This window comes from Myiozetetes cayanensis, unplaced genomic scaffold (assembly GCF_022539395.1).
Source record: "Myiozetetes cayanensis isolate MyiCay16 unplaced genomic scaffold, myiCay2020 scf7, whole genome shotgun sequence".
Taxonomy (NCBI): Eukaryota; Metazoa; Chordata; class Aves; order Passeriformes; family Tyrannidae; genus Myiozetetes; species Myiozetetes cayanensis.
Genome location: NW_026087964.1, coordinates 51,962,784 through 51,984,209, shown reverse-complemented (window position 1 = coordinate 51,984,209; position 21,426 = coordinate 51,962,784). Strand labels below are relative to the sequence as shown.

Below are 21,426 nucleotides of genomic sequence, written 5' to 3'. Positions count from 1 at the left end.
GTTGCAAGCAGACTTGTTGAATTTCTACAGAACAACAGAGTCAGTATGTTGAAAAATTTGGGAGTCTACTTTCTGTTTTTTCTTTTTTTGCTCCAAGGTATGAGACACGCAATCTATGACAAACTTGATGATGATGGTTTGATAGCACCTGGGGTACGTGTGTCTGGGGATGATGTCATCATTGGCAAAACAGTCACGCTGCCAGAGAACGAAGATGAACTGGAAAGCACAAACAGACGCTTCACAAAGAGAGACTGCAGCACTTTCCTGCGAACTAGCGAGACTGGCATTGTAGATCAGGTCATGGTGACCCTTAACCAGGAAGGATACAAGTTCTGCAAGATTCGGGTGAGCATTAATGTTTGTGCTTTCTGCTTTCAATAATCTCTGCTGTATATTTAAGTTACCAGTTGAATGTTTCCCTCTGGCTTACAGGTGCGCTCTGTAAGAATTCCACAGATTGGAGATAAATTTGCTAGCAGGCATGGTCAGAAGGGAACCTGTGGTATCCAGTACAGGCAAGAGGTAGTAATTTTTTTTTCCTTCTAAGCATTTTACCAATGCCATTCTTAGCGTTTGAACTGCCTTAAGTGAATTGTCTGTGGAATACCTATGCAGGTGCAATGTGTTGACTTAAATTTAGCTAAAATATTTTTAGAAAGGGACACAGCTCCTTCTTACGTGATACTTAAATGCTTTTGAAACACTTTAAAAGATTTAATTTGGATTCAGGCACCTCCTTTTCCTAAAAATGATATTCTGGGAAGAATTGACTGTCTGTTTCCCTGCTCTAGGATATGCCCTTCACCTGTGAAGGCATCACACCTGATATCATTATCAACCCCCATGCCATCCCTTCCCGTATGACCATTGGTCACTTGATTGAGTGTCTTCAGGGCAAGGTAAGAAAAAAATCTTCTGTACTGAATGTCTGAGAAACATGAATTAAAATTTGGGGGAGGGGCTTTTGGGGTTGGGTTTTTTTGTAAAGATAAGTACTGCCTAGTAGGTGTTACTTCACTGAAAAATAAGGATTGTTCTGCAGTTACTTGATAGCAAAAGCAGGTTTCTTAGGGAAGACCTACAGTCCTGTAAATTTTGTCCAGCAAGTCAGACACCACAGTGTGCTCTCTCATCTGTTACTTTTGTTCAGACAATTTCCGTGACCTAGCAAAAGGAGTAGCAAATTTGTTGATACTGGGTATTTTTTAAGTTGTGTAGCTGATAAACAAAGCAAGATAGGGTACTATGATGGGCACAGAATCTCACATTCAAGCATTAAATGTTGAACTGTTTGAAACAGCTTAATATAGTATAACCAGTCCTTCAGAAACATGACAGACTTTTGCAAATCTCTTCTCTATAGGTGTCTGCAAACAAGGGAGAAATTGGTGATGCTACACCTTTTAATGACGCTGTCAATGTGCAGAAGATTTCCAATCTTTTATCAGATTATGGCTATCATCTAAGAGGAAATGAGGTATAACCAAAATATCAGTTCATTGTAATCTTTTTAATACACATTTGGTGGATAGTAAGGCTTATGATTCAGTGACTGCATTGACTTCTTCAGGTCCTTTACAATGGCTTCACTGGTCGAAAAATCACATCACAGATCTTTATTGGTCCTACGTATTACCAGCGATTGAAGCACATGGTAGATGACAAAATCCATTCTCGTGCAAGAGGGCCCATCCAGATACTTAACAGGCAGCCCATGGAAGGTAGATCTCGGTAAGGATGTGTGTTAGTTTCTATGTGGTGTTTTCTTTTCCTGTCGAGTTTTCAGCCCTGAACTATTAGTTGCCTCAGCTTTGCAGCTAGAACTTCATTAGCTCACCCCAGTTAGCCACCCGTTTTTCATGTGTTTGGCTTAAGATCAAGTGCTGGGTGCAGCGTCAAGGCTTTGTTAGCAGGAGGTGCTGCTGGGCTGGCCTCTCTGGGAAAGGACCAGGGGTTGCCCTGTGCTGGCCACAGCCACTTACAGCTGGCTCTGACCAGCCAAAGCCTGTCAGCGATGCTGTTGGCACCTCTGTGGGAATGTATTTAAGAAAGGGTAAAAAATGCTGTGCAGTAGCTGTGAGAGAGAGAAGGGAAAAAATGTGAAAGGAACTGCCCTGCAGCTCATGGAAAGCTTCCACGCTGGAGCAGGCTCCTGGCAGGAGGTATGATCTGTGGGGGATCCATGCTGCAGCAATCTGTTCTTGAAAGATAGTATCCCGTGGGACAGGCCCGTGCTGGAACAATGTGTGAAAGACTATCCCACGGGAGGGACCACATGCTGTGGAGGGGAAAAAGTGTTAGCAGGAAGGAGCAGCTGAGAGGAATTGTTATGTACTGACTGCAACCCCCATTCTCCCTGTGACCATGGGGAAGGGAGGAAGGAGTTTGGAATGAAGAAGTGAAGTTGAGCCTGGGAAGAAGTTTGGGGAGATGAATTTTTTAATTTTGTCTTTGCTTCTCACCATCTTACTCCATTCTTAATGGGCAGTGAATTAATTTTCCCCATGCTGAGTCTGTTTTGCTTGTGACAGTAGTTGATAAGCAATATCCCTGGGTTTATCTCCACTCATGAGCTTTTCCATCTTATTCTCTCCCCATGTCCTCTTGACCTGGTGGGGGAGTCAGAGGGATGCTTGGTGGGTATCTGGCAGACAGCCAAAGTTAAACCCACCACAGATAAGTAGAGGATGACTTAACTGTATACTTCATTTTGCCGTGTGGTTGTGCTGTGGCTGTCTGACACCTGTCATAGAAATGCTCAGCAGCAGTTAAAAATTACTGTGTTCACATTCTCCCTAACACTTTATTCTGAGGTGTTAGAGAAAAATTAATGCACAGCTTTCCTCCTGCCTTGCAATACTGGTGTTGTGTTTCTGGTAAGGTACTTGTTCTGCCAACAAAAACTGATTATTTTGCCAATGAACAAAAAACTTAAGTGGGTTTTTTTTTTCCTCTTTTCAGTGATGGTGGCCTTCGCTTTGGAGAAATGGAACGGGATTGCCAGATTGCTCATGGAGCAGCCCAGTTCTTGAGAGAAAGATTGTTTGAAGCTTCAGACCCATACCAGGTGCATGTGTGTAACCTCTGTGGAATCATGGCGATTGCAAACACGAGGACTCACACCTATGAGTGCCGCGGCTGCCGCAATAAAACTCAGGTACGTGTGGTTTTCGTTGGCCACTGTTTCTCTCTGTGGGCAAGAGGAAATGCCACTCCAGTGAACAGGAGGATAGGGAAGTAAATATTTAAAGAAGCACCAGAACAATTGCTATTTTAGTTTCATAACTGTTTTAAGTGTTTATAGTGACCTAGTTAATTTGGATGCTTCCTTATTAACTTCAGAGTGTTGGCTTGGCAGGAAATGCTGCTCAAGTACTGTACAGTGCAGAGTTTTTAGAGACTTTAAACGCTTGAGAGCTTATTTTTAGAAGTAAAACTCAGAATCACAGGAATTTAACAGCCATCGCCCTTGTGACTGTCCCATGAAGATATTTATGCTTGCAGAGGTGGGTCCCCATGGGAGGCCTTTTGTGTTGCACTTTGGTGGTTTTTTTTTTTAATTAATAAAAGCCCTGCAGTGTGTGCTTGGTTACAGCACCATGTCAAGGAAGGGTGGCGGCAGAGATAAAAAGAGTTGCCTTGAACAGGCTTCTTGTTGTGCCAGGGACTGACTGCTGCCCCCACGCAGTGGCACTGGAGTTACCAATCCATGTGTGCTGGAAATCTTAACTGTGCATTTACTGCACATCAGGCACACTTGGCCGTGCACATGTTCCCATGTTAAATGGCTCTTGTTTAGGATCAGATCCCTTGGCTGAAGGTTTTATGTTAAAAATGTGTTCTGAATAGCTGCGGTTGTAACCTCTACAGACAGTCTCAGCTTCCCTCTTGCTTTGGTACCGTTCTGTGAGCAATTCTTGTTAAATGCTTTCATGCATAACTTCAGACTCGCTTTTGAGCCAAAAACTCGACGAGTTATTTGTTTAGAGGATGGTGGAAGTTGATGCTTTAGGAGTGCTTATCACAGGACTTTCGAAATCTCTTTCCAGATATCTTTGGTTCGAATGCCCTATGCCTGCAAACTCCTCTTCCAAGAACTGATGTCTATGAGTATTGCACCTCGTATGATGAGTGTTTAGCCTTTAAAAGGGCTTTCTTTTTTTAATTACAAGATGAAGTTCTCGGGTTTTGTTTCATTTTGTGTACGTTGCATTCAAAATACAGTTTTATTCATCTGCTGTGTGCTGTTGAAAAGTATGTTTATTTCCTGTAAATAGAATTAAAATTTGTAATCAAACTTGTGAATCTCTTTATTTGTGCATCTGTGAAAGAAGTGTGCAAGCAAATTGGGAGTCAAAGAACAAGGGAGTTAAGAGGAATGATTAGTCAGCTAGAAAAAGCCAGAGCTTGCAGCTTTCCAAAATACTAATTTAAAACTGTGCGTAAGTGAAAGTCCTCTCATCACAGCTCTGCACCATCATCTGTGGAAAAACAAAAACATGTTACACTCTGTACTATTCCAAGAGGGAATATTGCAACTTTGGCAGTAGCTTTCTGATCTTTTAGCTGAGGGCGAGACCTGATCCCTTCTTCCTTCCTTCTTTCCTTCCCTCCCTGCTGCAGGGGGATGATAATAAATGCATTTTTCTGTGCTGAGATCACCTGGACATGGGACACAGACTCCCAGTGTGTAGCTATGACGTCTGACAGTCTGTTCCATTAACCTTATCAATTTCCTTCAAGCTGGCAGCCTACACTTACTTATTGCCTGGCTCCAGCGTGCTGACTAGAGAGCTTTTCTACAGCTGAAAAGAAGCAGCTGTAACACATGGGGGTTGTATGTAAGAAATAAACTATGAGGCAATATACATGGTACTGCAGCCTCACAGTAGTTACTGTGAGAGGGGGAATGAACGTTTTCTGTTCTGGGGTATAAGCGTGCTGTTTGTGGCACAGCTCAGCAAAACTCAGTTTCATTCATATCCATAACTAAGATGCTTGAAAAGGGATTAGAGACTAGCAAAAAAACATTAGCAGAGTTTTTCTGCATGATATTTGGATTCCTTTTAAGCTCTTATTTCAATGCCAAGTACTGTTAATATTCTCTTAAGGGCAGTATTTCAGCTGTTCACAGACACAAGGATACAGAAAGTCAAGACTGTATAATTTGGGTAAAACTGCCAGGATTAAAACTAAGGATTAGTCCAAAAGTGGGTTTGGGCAGCACAGTATTCTTTACATGGATGCTTGGTTCCCAGTGCCTCTGCTTCTAGCACATTTACAGTTACTGTCCCAGTTATCCAGATTTGTTCCTAAGCATATGTGGATGTGATAGTGATGCATCCTCTCTGCAGCTGGAATGAGGGTGGTTGGCTTGCCATTAGCTTTGCACACAGCCTGGCAAAGAGGACCTGCTGTGGCATATCTGTATCCTCCAAGGTTTGACACTCCAGAATGCAGAGAATATGGCAGGTGCTGGGGTGTTTCCAGGATGGTGGAGGTATAGGGACTTGGAAGGAATTTAAGTGCTTGAAGTTCCCTGTCTGCTTTGGGGCTTGTTGTGCCAATACTGCTTCCAGGAGAAATGGGCGGGTTTGGAAGTGTCTAGAGAACAGAGACAATATAAATTTAGGGCTGGAAAATCACTGAAAGTGGTTCTGCTGGAAACCCAGAAGGTATTTTTTAATTTTAATTTGGTATCTTTAATCTCCAGTACTTTACAGCACTTGGCAGTGTTCTCTCCCTCGAGAGCTTTAGCAGCTAAGATTTGCTGGGAATGTTTTGCCAAACACAAAAAACTGTGTGTTAAAACTGGTATTTTTAGTGTGGGGGTGTTCTTTGGGTTAGTTTGTTTGGTTTTTTTAGAAAGCACTAAACAGACCTAGTCCTTCTTTATCAAGTAACAGTATAACAAGATAGGGAAGAGAGCTGCTGAGTGTTCAGCCACACTTACCAACCTTTGGTCAGAGCAATTTCATGCAGAGTTTCCACAACATGGATTTTTGCAGAAGCTGTTGCCTCCCCTTTGGCATTTGACGCATGGCACTCATATTCCCCAGCATCCTCTTTGCTCAGAGGGGATATCTAGGGGGAAGAAACACAGCCCCAGCCCCCCAGTGAGCATCCCGTGCATGGGTAGAGGTGATTTTGTTTTAAGGTATCTTATATAACATGCTAGTTGCTTGAGACATGATGAGATGAACAGAGTGCCTGTAGGGGTTCACCCTTAGCAACCCTGCTGACTGCATGCATTCTGTCAGCTCTGAACAGTCTGGTTCAGATTGTAGTGGGTCTCCTCAGTGGGGTTTGGGACAAGCACCCACTCCTGTGGGTGAGCCTAGCTTTCTTCTCTGCTTCACAGAGGAAAGGGCAGATCTGTAAGAGCACCCCAGCTGTGGGTGGGTTTTAGGGATGCCTTACCTCTGTACTTGTTCCTTCCTAGACGTGGAAAGGGTCTCCTTCCCACTAACAGCAGCAGGAACTTTTACTTCAGTCAATCCTTTTCTGATCACAAAATGCACCCTTCTGCTGCATGTTGGACAGGGGTAGGATGCATGCAACAGGTTGGACTGGAGCAAGCTGCCACCCTTACCCTTCACCCCTAATTCACACAAGGTTGTTTTCCTCCAATTGCCCTATGTGTTGCCATTTGCCTTCTGTACTGTTGTTTGTCGATGTTTGCAAACTGCCCCCGTACTGTTTGTGCAGGTCTTTGCGTACACAAAATACTTACAAGCACCCAGCCAGTCACTTCGTGTTTCTCAGGGCCCCCTCGGGTCTGGATAGCCAAGTTCTCCCGGTCTCCAGGCAGGAGCTCCATCCTCTGGACACCATACTGTCCTCGAATTATCTAAACAGAAGGGCAGAAACAGGTAAGAATTGGGGGCTTATTTATGCTGGAACTGCTAGAACCCACACACAGACAAGATCCATGCTAGTTTTACATGAATGTGTTTTTCCTAGTGTCAGCATTTCACCTTATTGTCCACGTGGTACTGCCCCAGTGCCTCAGCATCTGCACTGAGGCTGTGTTCCCCTGGCCTCAGCAGGAACAGATAGAGTGGCACGTGGTTTTCTGATGTGGAAGGTGCTGAGCAGTGGGGCGTGCAAACATACCCTGCACTGACTGCACTGACTTGGCCTCACAGAACTCATGTGCGTGTTCCCAAGGGTGTGTTTAGCCCATCAGTGCAGCAGCCTGCAGCTGCTGGCAGCTGTACATCAATCCAGTTCAGCAGGCTGGAGCAGCTGCCTTCTGGCTTGGGACTGGAAGACCACCAGGAGCTGACTGTTGTCCTTGTTTGGAGAGACTCCCCCATAACTTCCTGATGATCAGGCTTTTTAACGTGGCAGCAGCAGAGAACTGAGTGTCCGCCTGCATGACCTATCCTCTTCCCAGCAGACCAGCAACAGCCCTGCATGTTTCTGCTGCAGCAAACCAGGCTGTCCCCACTGGTGGGCACAGCATCGAGGGGAAAACAGCAGTGCAGTCACTCGCCAGTGCTGTGTATCTGAACCCTGAGCACAGCACGGGGTAAGTGGTACTCAACCCTTGTTATCACCATGTCCAGCAGTCTCTCGGCCATGAGGTAGAGGCACAAAAAGCAGAGTAGCATTGACAGTCAGTGTAAACTCAGCATCTGCTCATAAACAAGCAGAAAACGCAGCCTGAGTCAGCATGCCCACACTGCTCACCCCAGGGTCTGCACTGGGACCCCTATGAATAAAGCTTATTGCCTTAGGGAAAATTTTGGGCCAATCTAGCATTTTTAGCCAGTAGCAGCCTCAAGCTAGTATTGTTTTCAGCTTAATTTTAAGGCCCTTCACAAGCATCCACAAACCTGTGGCACTTGAGGAGGCCACAGGGGCCGTGCAGTGGCTCTCGGCCCTACGGCTATGATCCTCTCCGCTCAACGCTGGCCCCTCTCCAAAGGCAGATGTTACCAGTGCTGCCAAGATCAACATGCTGCTGGCTACTGGAGACAACTGCCCCATGTGGTTCCTGTTCCCGACAATGTGGGCGATGTCTAGCCACCTCAGTCACTGCTGCCAGCTGGGTGATGGCAGGTCAAGGGACATTCCCCGCGTGCTCCAAATATCAGGCGCTACCAAGAGAAACATGTTCTGCCTCGGGATCAACAAGAGTTTAGAAAAAGGAATGACTAAAGCCTAAGCAAAACCAAATGTTTGGGGGTGGACAGGACTGCACAGATGGGAGAACTCATCAAAGAGGTGTGTTCCTATGGAGGGATCTGCTACAGTCCTTATGCTTACCATGCAGTTTCAGCTGCCTCGGGTTTGCTGTGCTCTCTGAGCTCCTAGCAGGGCCCTTACCTTGTTCCAGATGAGGACAGGGGTTGGTATGCCAATGACTTCACAGCTCAGGTAGATCTGTGCTCCTGTCACATTCCAGATGTCCTTAGGAGGAGTCACGATGGAGGGTCCTGCAAAAAGGGAGAAATGCTTTTAAGCCTGGGGTGACTACAAGCTGTTTCCTTGCTGAGCCTTTTAACTGGGGCCAATCACATCTGATGGGTTTTGAGGACGAGGTGAAGGGGATCCTTGCTTGGGAGCAAAGCTGGCAGGACTGATCCCACATCAAAGCACTTCCCTCCCCGAAGCAACACATGCATCCAGCCTTAAGCTGTTCAGACTGAAACCAGACAGAAACTCAAGTGTTGAGCAGTTCAGATCAGTCCATCTACTTGTAAGACTGAGGTTAGAGGTAAGATAGTGTTTGTATTCTGTTATCTCAGGGGCTGAGCAGGCCTGTACAAACTGGCCTGGGTGTGCTTACCATGCAGTCACCAAGTCAGCTGGCAGCGAGGAAAGGACCCCCAGGAGACAGGGTGCATCTTGTCACTCTCTCATGCCATGGAGAGCTTGGCCAACTTGGCAGCATCCTTCTCCCCAGCATGACTTCAATCCCATGGCAGCTGGCTAGCAGACTTCAATGTTACACTGCTCCTGTTTTACCTGCGTGCAATACTCAGCCAAAGGAGGCTGGCTGGAGGATGGCAGAGCTCTCCCTGGCAGGGATCTGGGAAGGGATGAGGTAAATTCAGAGCTCCTTTTTCCCCGAGAGCTCCAATTCCTGGTTAAATAGAGAATTCCTTCCAAAGCAAGATGAGAACAGAATTGTTTTGCAGATCTGGCTGGAGATGTTTACCCCTCAGGCTGAGAAATGTTGGAGATGTAACCCATATCCCAGAAAGGGAAGAATGGCCTTTTTTATTCAATCCCTCGTTAGTGAGGCTGTTTTACAAAATGCAGCTATTAATTCCCCATAATAGGAAGTGCAGACCAAAGGAGCACATAGTGTTTATTTCCAGTTATTGAGAGCTTTAAGAACACAACAAACAGCTTTCCCCCTTCTGCTCTGAAGATGCAGGCAGTAACAGGAAACTAAAGCTCCCATTACACTGCATCAGGAGAAGGCATTTCCTATGTGCCTGACTGAAGCCCTTGGGTATGCTGGCTCACAGACCACAGCTTATTCTCAGCCCCATAAAAAAGGGGCAGATTTGGGTCCTGATGCTCCTTATGGGGTCCTGAACACGCACTGATTTCAGCCCTGCATGCGCACTCACCCCTGCAGCCCTGTCACAGGCAGTGGGGATCAGGTTTCCAGGTGCATCCCACCACACTAACATCTTCCAGCAGAAAGCTGGTGTCTTTCCTGCTCAGGATCTGGGGGCAGATCCACACTGGTATCACCAGCCAAAGGGTATCAGCCATACTTCTATTCTAGCCCAAGAGATGCTGAGGTGGCTCCCCACTCCTGAGCAGCTGATGTGATCCCAGAGAAGTGTGAGCTCTTCTCTTTTGAGACTTCCCTGTCCAGGAATGACTGTACATGGCCTGCAGGTGGGAAGCTGCTAAGAGACCAGGAGTGGCTGCCATCAACATTCTCTGTTACAGAAGTTTTCCAGTTCTGGTTTTGACAGCAGGCAGCTGCAGAGAAGCAGAGAAGTTTTATGTGTAGCCCTAGGCAATGGTTGAAACCACACCTAATGGTCAACACAGGTGGTTTCCTGGCAGATGCCACAGCCCAGGTGCTCCTCATCTGCACAGGGCTGAGTCAAAGGTTTAAGCAGCATTTTGTTACATGCTTATCCATTTGTTGCTTATGCTGCTTCATGAATTGATTCCTGTGCACCCGTCAAAAGAGGGGTGTGTCAAGAGTCACGACACCCTTTCCCTTACGGAAAAGCGCTGGAATTATCCTTGCCCCACGTGGCCCAGAGCAGATCTGTACCTCCAGCCCATGCCCAGCTCTGCACTCTCAGCAACACCCTGCTGAAGGCTGTTCCCCCCGAGTACACCACAATAAAGGGGGGGTGACCTGCACCCCCAGCCACAGCCTGGCCCCTGGCACAGCAGCGGGGTTGCGGCCAAGCCCAGGGCATTGCATCCCCACGACAGGGGCCACCTCAGGTCACGCACTCTGCTCCCCTTACCCAGCACGGCGGGTTTCCTGCACAGCCCAGCTGTTCTTTTTCCGGTGTCCTCTAAACAATAGGGACAATAGTGCACTTGGAAGCTCCTATGGGACACGATGTCCCCAGGCAGCTTAGCTTGCACTGCGCTCTGGGAGGGCCTCCAGCTGATGTGCACCCAGCAGAGCCTGCTACGGCTGCCGCCTCCTGCTCAAACATGCACAACCCTCCACATGCCAATTCCCCTCCTAGGGCAGAGCTTGGGGCCTGTCCTCAGCAGGCAGGGCTATGTCTGCCCTTGCACGACACCATCCTCTTTATCACTGGTTACCAGTGTTCTCCATGAGGCAGGAAAAACACAGCTGCCCCCCAAATGACCACCATCTCCCACCACAGAAAAGGAGAGATCTTGACTCTTCTGTTAAAAACCAGGTGGATTTTAAGGCACTGTTATGCTTTTCCACAATCTGGCTCAAGTCTTCCCTGGCCGGGAACTGGCAGCATTCAGTGCACCACTAAACCCACTGCCTGAGGTGTCTCAGTCTTGGCTGCCACTCAGTTTCCCTCTTGCCCACAGGTGTTTGCTTACCCTGCCAGGACCACATCACACAAGGATTTTTCAGCAGCAACTGCTGGCAGGGGAAAGGAGAGAAAGAATGTCTACCCATCTCCTTGGCAAGGAGAGACTGTTTATCTTCTTGGAAAGGAGAATTGCCTGCACAGCTTCACAGCAAAGCTCTTGGCTGGCTTGGCACAGCAGCCACAGCACAGCAACAGCCTGACTTTTAAAAGGCAGTCCCGAGCTCGAGCTCGGGATGTACATCCTGATCTAACCAGGCAGAACATGACGTTCTGTATTTGGCTGCAAAATGAATTGGAAGCATCCACAGGCCTCCACCTCTATCCAGCACAGCTCTGAGGCCAGGAGGGAATACACATCCTGAGAGATGCAACAAGTGTCATGGGAAGAGTCACTGTCGTCTCTCCGGACGTTTCACTTTAATCCATGCAGCCAAAATTCTAGAGCTGTGCTTCTTCTGCCACTAAAAATAAATGAAAAAGGCCAAGAAGTCAGTAGATTTAAAGTCAAATCTCAACAGGCCACAGCAGTAGCTAGACTCCTACTACAGTGGGCTGACACTTATGTGCATGGCCCTCACCCTGCTTATTGCCTGTGCTGGTCCCACTCCTGCTCTCTCCCACAATCCCCCAGAGCGGACAGAGCTGGACAGAGGACACAGCAACAGGAGAGGCAGGGTATGGCTGAGCCTTGCAAGCACTTCCGAAGATGTGAGTACATTCCCTCCTCCAAGTCACCCTCTTGCTTCGAGAATTCTTGTGAAGGGAGCAAGACCACCACGTGTTCAGCAGGGCTAGAAACAACCCCACTCTGTACAGAGAAGATGCCTTGATTCCTGCCAGCAAGGAGGCCCTCAGCCATCATCCTACAGCCTGCACCTGAGAGGCCTTGGTGCTCTACTGGCAGCATTGCTCCCAAGGGGGAATGTTTCTCCATCCGCCTCCTTCGGGCTGAGGACTTGAGGGCTGCACCTGCTGATGGAAATGGTCATCACCATCAAGGTGACCGAGTGGTCTCCACTCTCCCCCAGGGCCTGCACCAGGGACACTGCTGATGTGCAGATGCTCCCTGCCAGGACTTGCCCTGACTGTGCAGGAGCTCCTCTGCCTGAAGTGCCTGTGGAGATCAGCTGCTCTCCACAGGCACTTCAGGCATTTCCTCAGTGCTCTACCCATTGTTTGTTAAACAAATAGCTCTCCCCGGATCAGGATGGGGCTTTTTACAGAGCCCCAGAGCTCATTCACCCCGGGTGAGACCTGACCATTTGTGCAAGGACTATTTTTTTCTCCAGATTGCAGGGAGCTGACAGCCTGCATTATGTCAAAAGCAACAGCTGGAGAGGAGTTCCCACTGCTGTTATGTAGTTGCTTTTCTGCTGCAGCAGCATGTGGCAGAGCCTGACTTCCTCGATGAGGATATCATTTGGCATCTGCTCCTGAGACCCCTCCCCACGCCAGGCACCTCTTCTCTGCTCAGCCACAGCAGGCATCTCCCAGCCCACCCAGCTGCCTCTCACTGGTACCTGGACAGTCTACCACAGCTCAGGGTTACCTGGTCCTCACTGATCTTCCTTTGGTGTCCACACATACACACACACACACAAAATAAAAACCACACAGCAAGGAGAGAAGTAACTTTTATGCTAAAATCAAGGGGCCTACAGGTATGTCACTAAAGGCAAAAATAAGCTGGACACTAAGCACTGTGGGTATGCCCTTGGTGCTTGGATGTGTGCAGGAAGTCTGGAACACGAACACACGAAGCCACGCACCATGTGCTGAAGCTCACGTGGGTGCCAGCTTGGTTCCCAACCAAACCTCACGAGCACTGCTGTGCCACAGCCCCAGGTCAAACACAGGCTGGGAACACTCCCTGTGAGACGGCAAACCAAAGCAAAAACTAAACATTGTTCACTCTCACAAACTATTGCAAGCCTGAAAATAGACTCCAGTCTGCTAAGTTGCTGGCCAAGTATCTTCCCTTCAAAATTACTTTATATGGAGAAGGGGAAACCTTCCATAAGCGGCATCTACTCATTTTAGCTGGCATGGCCTCAGCTGCTCCCTCCCAGGTCAGTGCTCTGTGAGAGGCAGCAACAGACAGGAAGTGCTTTTGGCCTTCCCAACTCCCAGAGCTGCCTGATGCTTTCTGGCAGACTTACAAGCCTTGTTCTTTACCACTTTCTGAAGGCATTTCTCATCTTCCTTTAACCTGGCTTTGAAGAGACTAAGGAGTTACAGAAGGAAGCTCCAAGACATCCGGACCAAAGTAGGTGTCAGATGCTTTGTCTGTTTGGATGCTCCACCTCTGACTTCAGCAGCCCAGTGACCCTGGAAAGGCTGCAAATGCAAATGCAGCTTTGTCCCAAGTCCTGGACACTTGAGACTGAGTCAGCATGAGGAAGGGCCCTGGGCCACCATCTATCTGCCATGGACCAACTCCTGCTTTCCACACCACTAGGTTCAGCATGGAGCAGACCAGTACTGCTGGAAATCCCACCCCTGCTGTTTTACCATGGTTTGGGAACGCTGCCTTCAGAGACCTTGTGCATGACCTTTATATCACAGAATCATAGAATGGTTTGGGTTGATCATCCAGTTCCATGAGCTAAAGCCTGGAAAGAATGTGAAAAGCTTGCAGTGGGAGACACAGAAACAAGGCATGGCAGCATTTATGCATGGAAAAGCAAGCAGGGCTTGCAAAAATCCAACCTGATTAGACTTGTTACGTGGTAATCTCCTATTTAGCTGTAACCTCAATCAACCTCAGCCCAACAAAGGATTAAACACATTTTTTTTAAACACAGCGTGCCTTTCCAGCATTAGAAAAAACAAACATGGGGTGGAATTTGCTGATCAGTAATCATTCCTTCCTAGTGAATTTGGACATGCTATGATGACAGAATGAAGACACAGGTGAAATATGGGATCCTCCTGGGCAGTGAAGGTTTTGCATAGTCCCCAGAATACTGCTGCTTTCCAGGACTCTGCCAAGTAATATATTAAACAACTTCCATAGTAGATTTTAGCATAGTAACCATAAAAATCTCAAGCTCCAGTGAACCAAAACTTTTCCATCTAACTAAATGCCTTTTAAGGAGGAATTTATGGCCTATGCTACAAAAGTGGAAAACCCCAGTTACACATGAATTTTAAAAACACCAGCAGTGTTTTTAAACACTGAACAGCAATGAACTGCAATGTTCAGGAGTCAGTCCTGAAGAGCAGTGGAGTCCAGGAAGGCTGCATGTGCTTTAAAAAGGAATTTTTAAATACTCAGGAGCAGGCTGTCCCAATGTGTAGAAAGAGGTCACTGGGGAAAAGACCAGCCTGGTTAAACAGAGAATTTAGGCTGGAACTTAGGAAAAAGAAACTTTAGGAAAAAAAGAGCATCTCTGGAAGGAGGGTCAGGTAACTTGAGAGGACTATAAGGATGTGTGAGATTATGTAGAGAGAAGATTAGAAGGGCCAATGCCCAACTAGAACTGTTTAACCTCTTTATTGATGATCTGGATTGAGTGCACCCTCAGTAAATATGCAGATGACACTAAGCTGGATGGGAGTGTTGATCTGCTCGGGCGTGGGAAGGCTCTGCAGAAAGACCTGGACAGACTCAATCAATGGGTCGAGGACAAACTGCATGACATTCAATAAGGTGAAGAGCCAGTCCTGGACATGGGTCACAGCAACCCCATCCAGTGCTACAGGCTGAGGGGAGGAGTGGCTTGAGAGCTGTTCAGCAGAAAGGAACTGATGTGTGCTGGTTGACAGATGGCCCAGTATGAGCCAGCAGTGTGCCCAGGTGGCCAAGAAGGCCGATGGCATCCTGGCCAGTATCAAGAGTAATGTAGCCAGAAGCAGCAAGGAAGTGATCATCCCCCTGTACTCAGCATTGTTGAGGCCACCCCTCAAGTACTGCATTCAGTTCTGGGCCCCTGACTTTTAAAAGGGCATTGAGGTCCAGAGCATGTCCAGTGAAGGTAACAAGGCTCATGAAAGGTCTAGAAAACAAGCCTCTATGAGGAATGGCTGAGGGAGCTGGATTTGTTTAGTCTTGAGAAGAGGAGGCTCGGGGGGACCTCATTGCTCTGTACAACAACCTGAAAGGTTGTAGTGAGGTGGGGACTGGCCTCTTCTGCTGTACCTCCAGTGAGAGGACCAGAGGAAATGGCCTTAAGATTAGACAGGGGAGATTCAGGTTAGATATTAGAAAAAAATTGTTCACTGTTAGGGTGGTCAGGCATTGGATTAGGTTGCCCAGGGAGGTGGTGGAGTCACCATCCTTGGAGGTGTTTAAGGGGTGTCTGGATCTGGCACTGAGCGAAATGGTTTAGTGGTTCAGGGGTTACCAGTGGGAGTGTTGGGTGTACGGTTGGACTTGATGATCTTAAAGGTCTCCTCCAACCCTGATGATTCTATGATTAAGCCTTAGCCCTATAAACTCTCTCTCAAAATCCCAAGGCACTGTGTGCTGGGAAATCAAGCACCACACTGAAAAATACCACACCCCTACACCACCCCCCATGTGAAAGGACCCCGTGGTGCCAAACAAAAGGCATAACACATCAAGCACCTGCACAGCTGTGCTCTGCCATGGACTCTCTGCATGCAGCACAAAAATGCTGGCAAGATCCACCTGCAAGCACAACGGTTTCCTTTGTGGCAGTAGACAGCAGGTAGAAGGCCACTGCTGTACTGCCCTCTCCGATCTGATGTAGAAACCCAAACCAGCTTCCCAGGAAAGTTAGGGAACTTGATTCATTTCCAGTTACAGATGACTTAGCAAAAACTTGTCTAAATCTTTCACCAGCACAGACAAAACCGTTTATAAAATGTGGAGAATCTTTTAAGTCCCTTAAAATCCAGGAAAGGAAGAACAGGGGGAAAGAACTAGGGCAACCTAAGCCTTTTGTTAACAGATCTGGAGGAGTTTCTTGCAAAATGTGATTAGATACGAACTATGCTTTGTGGTGTCTAAAAGAGTTAGGAGCCTTTGAGTTTAAGGCAGCTGTATTAGGAGATGAGCCAATGTCAGTGATAACAGCAGTCTGCCATCCCCGACAAGGTTTTTTCCCAAATCCTTGTTTTTGCTCTACTCTGGTAGTGGGTTAAAAAAAATAAACCACCCTCAAAAGTAAGATATTTCTGGCAAAGCCTCAACAGCTGAATTTAGATGGAATGACCCAACAGATGTGATTTATGTTTCTTGTTTTGAAGTTGACCTGTGGGAACTTGGCACCTCTTTGCTTGCAGCGCAGATGTAGCTTTATGGTACACTGGAGCATCAGCAAAGCAAAACCACTGATGTGGTAAAGTGGCAGGAATTTGAAGGCGAGGGGGGCCTTACTTGTCCCTGGGGCAGTCAGTCTCCACGAGAGCCTGGAAGTCACAATCCTACATCCATCAATCTGTTTTTTAAGCCCTGTGGACAGCCAAGAACCTCACACCCAGATTTTCCTGAGCCCCAGAGCTGGTGGGTGGCACCTTAGCTAAAAAATAAACCTTCCAGGAGGGATGCTGTCTGGGCTTCTGGGAAGCCACAATGATACCTCTCTGGGGGGAGCACACAGCTCCAGTGACTGTGAGATTTAGGCAAGTTCAGTGCTGGTTACAGTGAGCTTTAAAAGAATCTCTCCTGGTTCTGCTGTTCATAAGCTCTGCAGCCTGTGGGATGGATGCTGCAAGGTGCTGAGCCCTCATCATCATAAGGAAAACCACTGCACCTTCACAGTGCTGGTAAAAGACCTTCATGGAGCTGTGGAGCTTTAAACCACACTCAGATCAACAGAAGTAAAGCTGACTGCTTAGCAAGCCAGCAAATCTACCCTTCACACAGAGAGGCCCTCAGTTTCCACCTCCAGGAGGTCTTTGTAGGTAGGTACAAAGCAGCACCAGTTCCCTGGAGAGTGAAACACTGTCTCTGGTGTCTGCTGAGAGCCACTTTGTGGCTGTACGCTGACTGGGCAAGGACGGGCGCTTGGCTTCTACCAGGAGAGAAGTGAGCATAACACACAGACAAAGCCTTGACTGACAACAGCAAAACCACCAGGAGACTCCAACCCTGTTGGAACCAGTATTGGGGACTTCAAATCATTAGGCCTTTGGGCTGTGATGAGGCAACTTCAGCAGTATTTCCAGCAGTTACAACACGTCTCTCAAAGCAGGTATTTGCTGGTAGCTAATGATAACAGAGACTCAGGGGTATTTGTCCCTTCTTGCACTGCTTAGGCAACAAGTTGGTGCCTGGTATTTTTCAGCTCAGAGAGATCATTGTGCCAGAAATCCTCATAGCTTTTTTTGATGGAGGTTGGTGCTTTGAGGTTGTTTTTCTGCCTGGCTTGAGCTGAGCCATGCAACCCTAATTCTTTTTGCCAGCTGGCTTTGGAGGGCAGTGGGTACCAGAGTCCTCCTGCCCCAGGTCCTAGCTGGCAGTAAACAGCCTCAGTGTGTGCACTGTGTGCACAATGAATTTCAGCCTGCATTCCTGAAGCCGCCAACTCCATAAAGAGGCTCTTCTGAACATCTGTGCTCAGCTGTGTGACAGCAGTGACAAGAGGGCAGCTCTCCAGCTGTCAGAGCAGCCTCCCCTCCTGTGGAGGGTCCACCAGAAGAGGCACCCCTGTACCTGCCCCTCCAACAGGCTTCTGCTCTGCATCTGAACCCACCCTACCTGCAGCACCTGGCAGCAGGCTGAGTGTAGCTGCATTTTCACAGGCAGAGAGCAAAGGGACAATCCATTTAGAGGCAATGTTGGAAAACAAATGGTAAACTTCACAGCATCCACCCCCTGCATCCTCAGCCCTGGGATTAGCTACAAAGAGGCTGCTGGGGCACACAGGTAGAGACAGGATGCAGGTAGTGGCTCCCTGACAGGGTGCAGCGCAAACCCAGAGTCAGCTGTGAGTGCAAGTGTGAGGGCAAAGTAGGACCTCAGCCAGGAGAGAGCACCATGGCATCACTGCTTGCTCCCCCAGAGCAAAAAAGCAGGCAGCTTTGCCATACCCTGCTGGCACAGCACAGCGGCAGCCAGGCAGCTTCAAGGAGCTGGCAATCAAGTAGGGTGCCTTTTTCCAGACATCCCCAACAGTCCTGCTCACATGCAACCCACTCCATAAAGGGCTGACTGGATCCCTGCACTTGCCAAGTGCATGTATATCCAGGGTTATTTCCGTCCTTTCAAATTCTTCTCAACTGTGTCTTCCTTTGCCCTCCTGCAGGAAGTTTTGGCTGCAGCGGAAGTACCTTTTTCTGCATGGTTGCACGATTTTTGTACAAAGCACATAGACGTCACATCTGAGAAGTCTGGGAAACAACCAAGGACAAGGTCAAGGCGAATTATGCAGGGCTAAGGATGGGCTTCTTCCTTTTGCTATTTAAAAACAAAAGAAACATCCAATCGGGCATGCAAAACAAGCCCTCTCTCTCCAGGAATGACCAAAAAAAAAAAAAAAAAGAAAAAAAAAAGGAAAAAAACACAACAAACAAAACCAAACAAACACTTCCCCTCTCCCAAAAAAGGGCAATCAAACACAGTTATGATCCACTGCTGGAAACATATTTTTCTGGATCTCTTCTCAGAGATTCTCTTGAAAGGCTGCTCACTCTTGGACCCAAAGGATGTGATCCTTATAGTCCAGAGAGGGAAAGCAAACATTTCAGAGCCAATCTGCCACAAGCAGGAAGCCCAAGTGCCCTGTCACCCAAGAACTTCGTTCTCTGCAAAGGGTTTCAAACAAATGACTGATGCAAGCAGGATCCTGCCTGTTCGTGATCTCCCTGTGCAGGATTCCAACATAGATAGTGCCTTAAGGGGATAACATCCATTTGTGGTGGAAAACAAAAGCCAGTACTTCTACTCTTTGACTCCCACAGCATCCAGGTTCTTCTAGAAACCCAGAAAACTGGGATCTCTCCTACCTGGAAAGATACTGGAAAAGGCTCTACACTCTGTGGGGATGATGGAGATGGATGTTCTCTCCTGTCATTGTTTCAAAATCTGTGTAGAGATTACAACTCCCCACCCCTTCCCACCCAACAGTCCTAACTGCCAGGAGGCCCTTAGGGCTACAGAAATACTTCCAGATGTCTACCACGTGTGTGGGATGAGTCCCTGCTTCTGTTGCAAGTCACAGAGCAACGCATATCACCAGAAGGTGGTCCATGGCACAAGAAAGGTTCATGCAGCCGAGGGAAATCTCAGAAGAGCTGGTTGCACCACCATTGCTGAGCAGCCCACATCCATCCTGCTCCCTTCCCTGAGATGCTGGGTCAGAGCTCTCCCAGCAGCAGGAGCCAAAAGAAGAGTGACTCGTTCCCCAGAGTGATGGAGGAGGGGACATTTTGGCAGTGGCTCAGCACCACATACTCCAGTGATGTCCTTAAACAACAGGAAACAGCCTGTTTGAGGCTGGCACGTCAGTGGCCTCCCACCATCCTCTGCCCAGCTGCTCATGTTTGCACTGACCTCATCAAACTCTGTCTCCAAGCCCCACCAAGTTAAGCCAGAATGCAGTGTGGGATGAACACAGGGAAGTGCAGTGAAGGGTTGGGACATTATCTCAAGAATATTAATACCTGTTCTGCAACGAACTCCCATGTGACTTTGGGAAAGACAAGTGAGAACACAGCCGTCTTCTCAAGTACACACCTGAAGCATGACCTCAGAATCTTTCAAGCCCATCTGCTCACTTGTCTGGGCCAGCAGGACCAAGTAGCACAGATCTTTAGGACTGCTTTTTAGGACTGCTGTGACCACCTCCTGAGTCCACTGGGCAGAAAAGTCTTCTTCCAAATAGCAGACAGAGGCACAGAGTGAGACCATTCTCATCTCACCCCACATTACCCTGAGAGCTGAACTCCTTCCCTCCAAGAGTTAACACGTACCACAATGTTTCTGGCTAATATGTAACCCTGATGTTTTGCACAAGGTTTGTGAAAAGCCACACAGGCCATTTAATGGGCAACATCAAAGCCCATAACCTAATCCTTACCCAGCCTTTCATGCCTTCCTTGGGAGTTTCAGAAACATTTTTTTGCAAACATACTTGGCCTCAGTTATGGGAAGAAAGAGAGGGAGGAGGTGGAGGTTGTGACCTGCACATACTGTGTTTATGAAAACGTTCCTCCACCAAAACAGCACTGGCGTTGCAATACTGTCCTTGAGATGTTCAGTATATTGTTTGCCTGCTATGTCCCATCCCTCCTTCCCTCCCTCCCTCCCTCCCTCTCTTCTTCCCTCCCTCCCAGACAAACGCACTCTCAGAAGCCAGAATTTCTAGTAGAGGCTTTGCAGCAGAACAATTTCTTCCTTAAGCACCATCCCTAAGAAAAAGCTCAGGATGAATAAAGCTCCTGTTTGGAAATGTTGCAAGTGCAAACCACTACATGCAGCTCACAGGAATATCACTGCTTGTTTTCATTTTGAAACAACACAAGCCAGCGAATGCTGGCTCTGAATTTCTGTGGCTTTCACATCCATTTAATCATTTCCTTTCCTCGCAGTTTGCAACTTTCCTGGGCAGAACCCTCCCCTGGACAGCTCAACCCTTTTGTCCCATCTCCCAGCAGGGCAAATTGCAACCTGTAAGGCAAAAGTACGAAAAGTGGGGCCGCGTAGTTCCAGCACCGCTGGAAGCCAACAGCGAGCGCCCAGGTTCCTCCGCACTTCTGTGGCCGCTCTGAAGTGTCACTCCAAGTTTAGGCAGCGCCACCCGGCTGGGACTCTCCGGTCCATTTAAGGTGGGTCTGAACTCATCTTCACTCTACAAATAAGCACCCCGATGGCACCGAACAGCAGGAGGAGCACTCGGGAGGCGCAGATTTTTTGTTCCCCGTGCATCCGGGCGGCTGTAGCGGAACATCCCCCCACACACACCCCCCCCCGCCTCCCGTCCCGCACCCCGCTCCCTTCCCCGCACCTTGCTCGCAGGCTCCCTTGCTGCGCTGGCTGATGGCGGGCTCCCCGCGGCTCTGTGCGCGCAGGCTGGCGGCGCGGAGCTGGCAGCCGCTGCCGTAGGTGAGCCCGTCGCTGCCGCACACCGGGTAGCGGCTCTTGCAGAGGCACACGCCGGGCGGGCCGGCGGCGGGGAGCCCCGGGGCGCTCTTCGCCTTGCGGCGCTGCCGGCTCTTCACGCACTCGAGGCCCGGAGCGCAGCGTCCTCCGGCCGCGCCGCCGCCGGCCCCGCACGCCTCGCCCTCGCCGCGCCCGCACTGCCAGCAGCACCCGCAGGCGTCCCGCACCCGGCCCAGCGGGCACCCCCGCGCCGGCAGCGCCGGGCACAGCGCCGGCTCGCAGGGCCCGCAGCCCCCCGCCGCCACCGCCCCCGCCGGGGCGGGCACCGCCAGCGCCGCCAGCAGCGGCGGCAGCAGCAGCAGCAGCAGCATCGCGGAGGGCGGCATGGCGGCA

General features: G+C 48.7%; 2 protein-coding genes across 2 annotated transcripts in view; one reads left to right on the top strand and one right to left on the bottom strand.

Annotated features, from left to right (window-relative positions):
* The window catches only part of POLR2B (RNA polymerase II subunit B), a 17,391-nt gene extending 13,091 nt beyond the window's left edge, over positions 1–4,300 (top strand). The window contains exons 19-25 of the mRNA XM_050338608.1: positions 98–348; positions 436–525; positions 795–902; positions 1,367–1,480; positions 1,574–1,734; positions 2,965–3,160; positions 4,053–4,300. Coding sequence (XP_050194565.1) covers positions 98–348; positions 436–525; positions 795–902; positions 1,367–1,480; positions 1,574–1,734; positions 2,965–3,160; positions 4,053–4,142 — 1,010 coding nt within the window. The 3' untranslated portion in view covers positions 4,143–4,300. The remainder of the gene's footprint in view (positions 1–97; positions 349–435; positions 526–794; positions 903–1,366; positions 1,481–1,573; positions 1,735–2,964; positions 3,161–4,052) is intronic.
* On the bottom strand, positions 4,244–21,426 carry IGFBP7 (insulin like growth factor binding protein 7). The gene is made up of 5 exons (XM_050338613.1): positions 20,939–21,426; positions 8,338–8,447; positions 6,737–6,853; positions 5,961–6,087; positions 4,244–4,484 (listed from the first exon to the last, which is right to left on the bottom strand). Exons 1-5 carry the CDS (start codon positions 21,417–21,419, stop codon positions 4,465–4,467), a joined length of 855 nt encoding a protein of 284 aa, XP_050194570.1. The 5' UTR covers positions 21,420–21,426; the 3' UTR covers positions 4,244–4,464.

Excerpts from the sequence above, each read along its gene's own strand:
- IGFBP7 (XM_050338613.1), bottom strand. The coding sequence starts at position 21,419 with ATGCCGCCCTCCGCGATGCTGCTGCTGCTGCTGCTGCCGCCGCTGCTG. Across the intron at positions 8,448-20,938 it reads CAAGGGAGCCTGCGAGCAAG|GACCCTCCATCGTGACTCCT; the intron begins GTGCGGGGAAGG and ends CCCTTTTTGCAG. Across the intron at positions 4,485-5,960 it reads TGAAATTGCTCTGACCAAAG|ATGATGGTGCAGAGCTGTGA; the intron begins GTTGGTAAGTGT and ends GTTTTTCCACAG.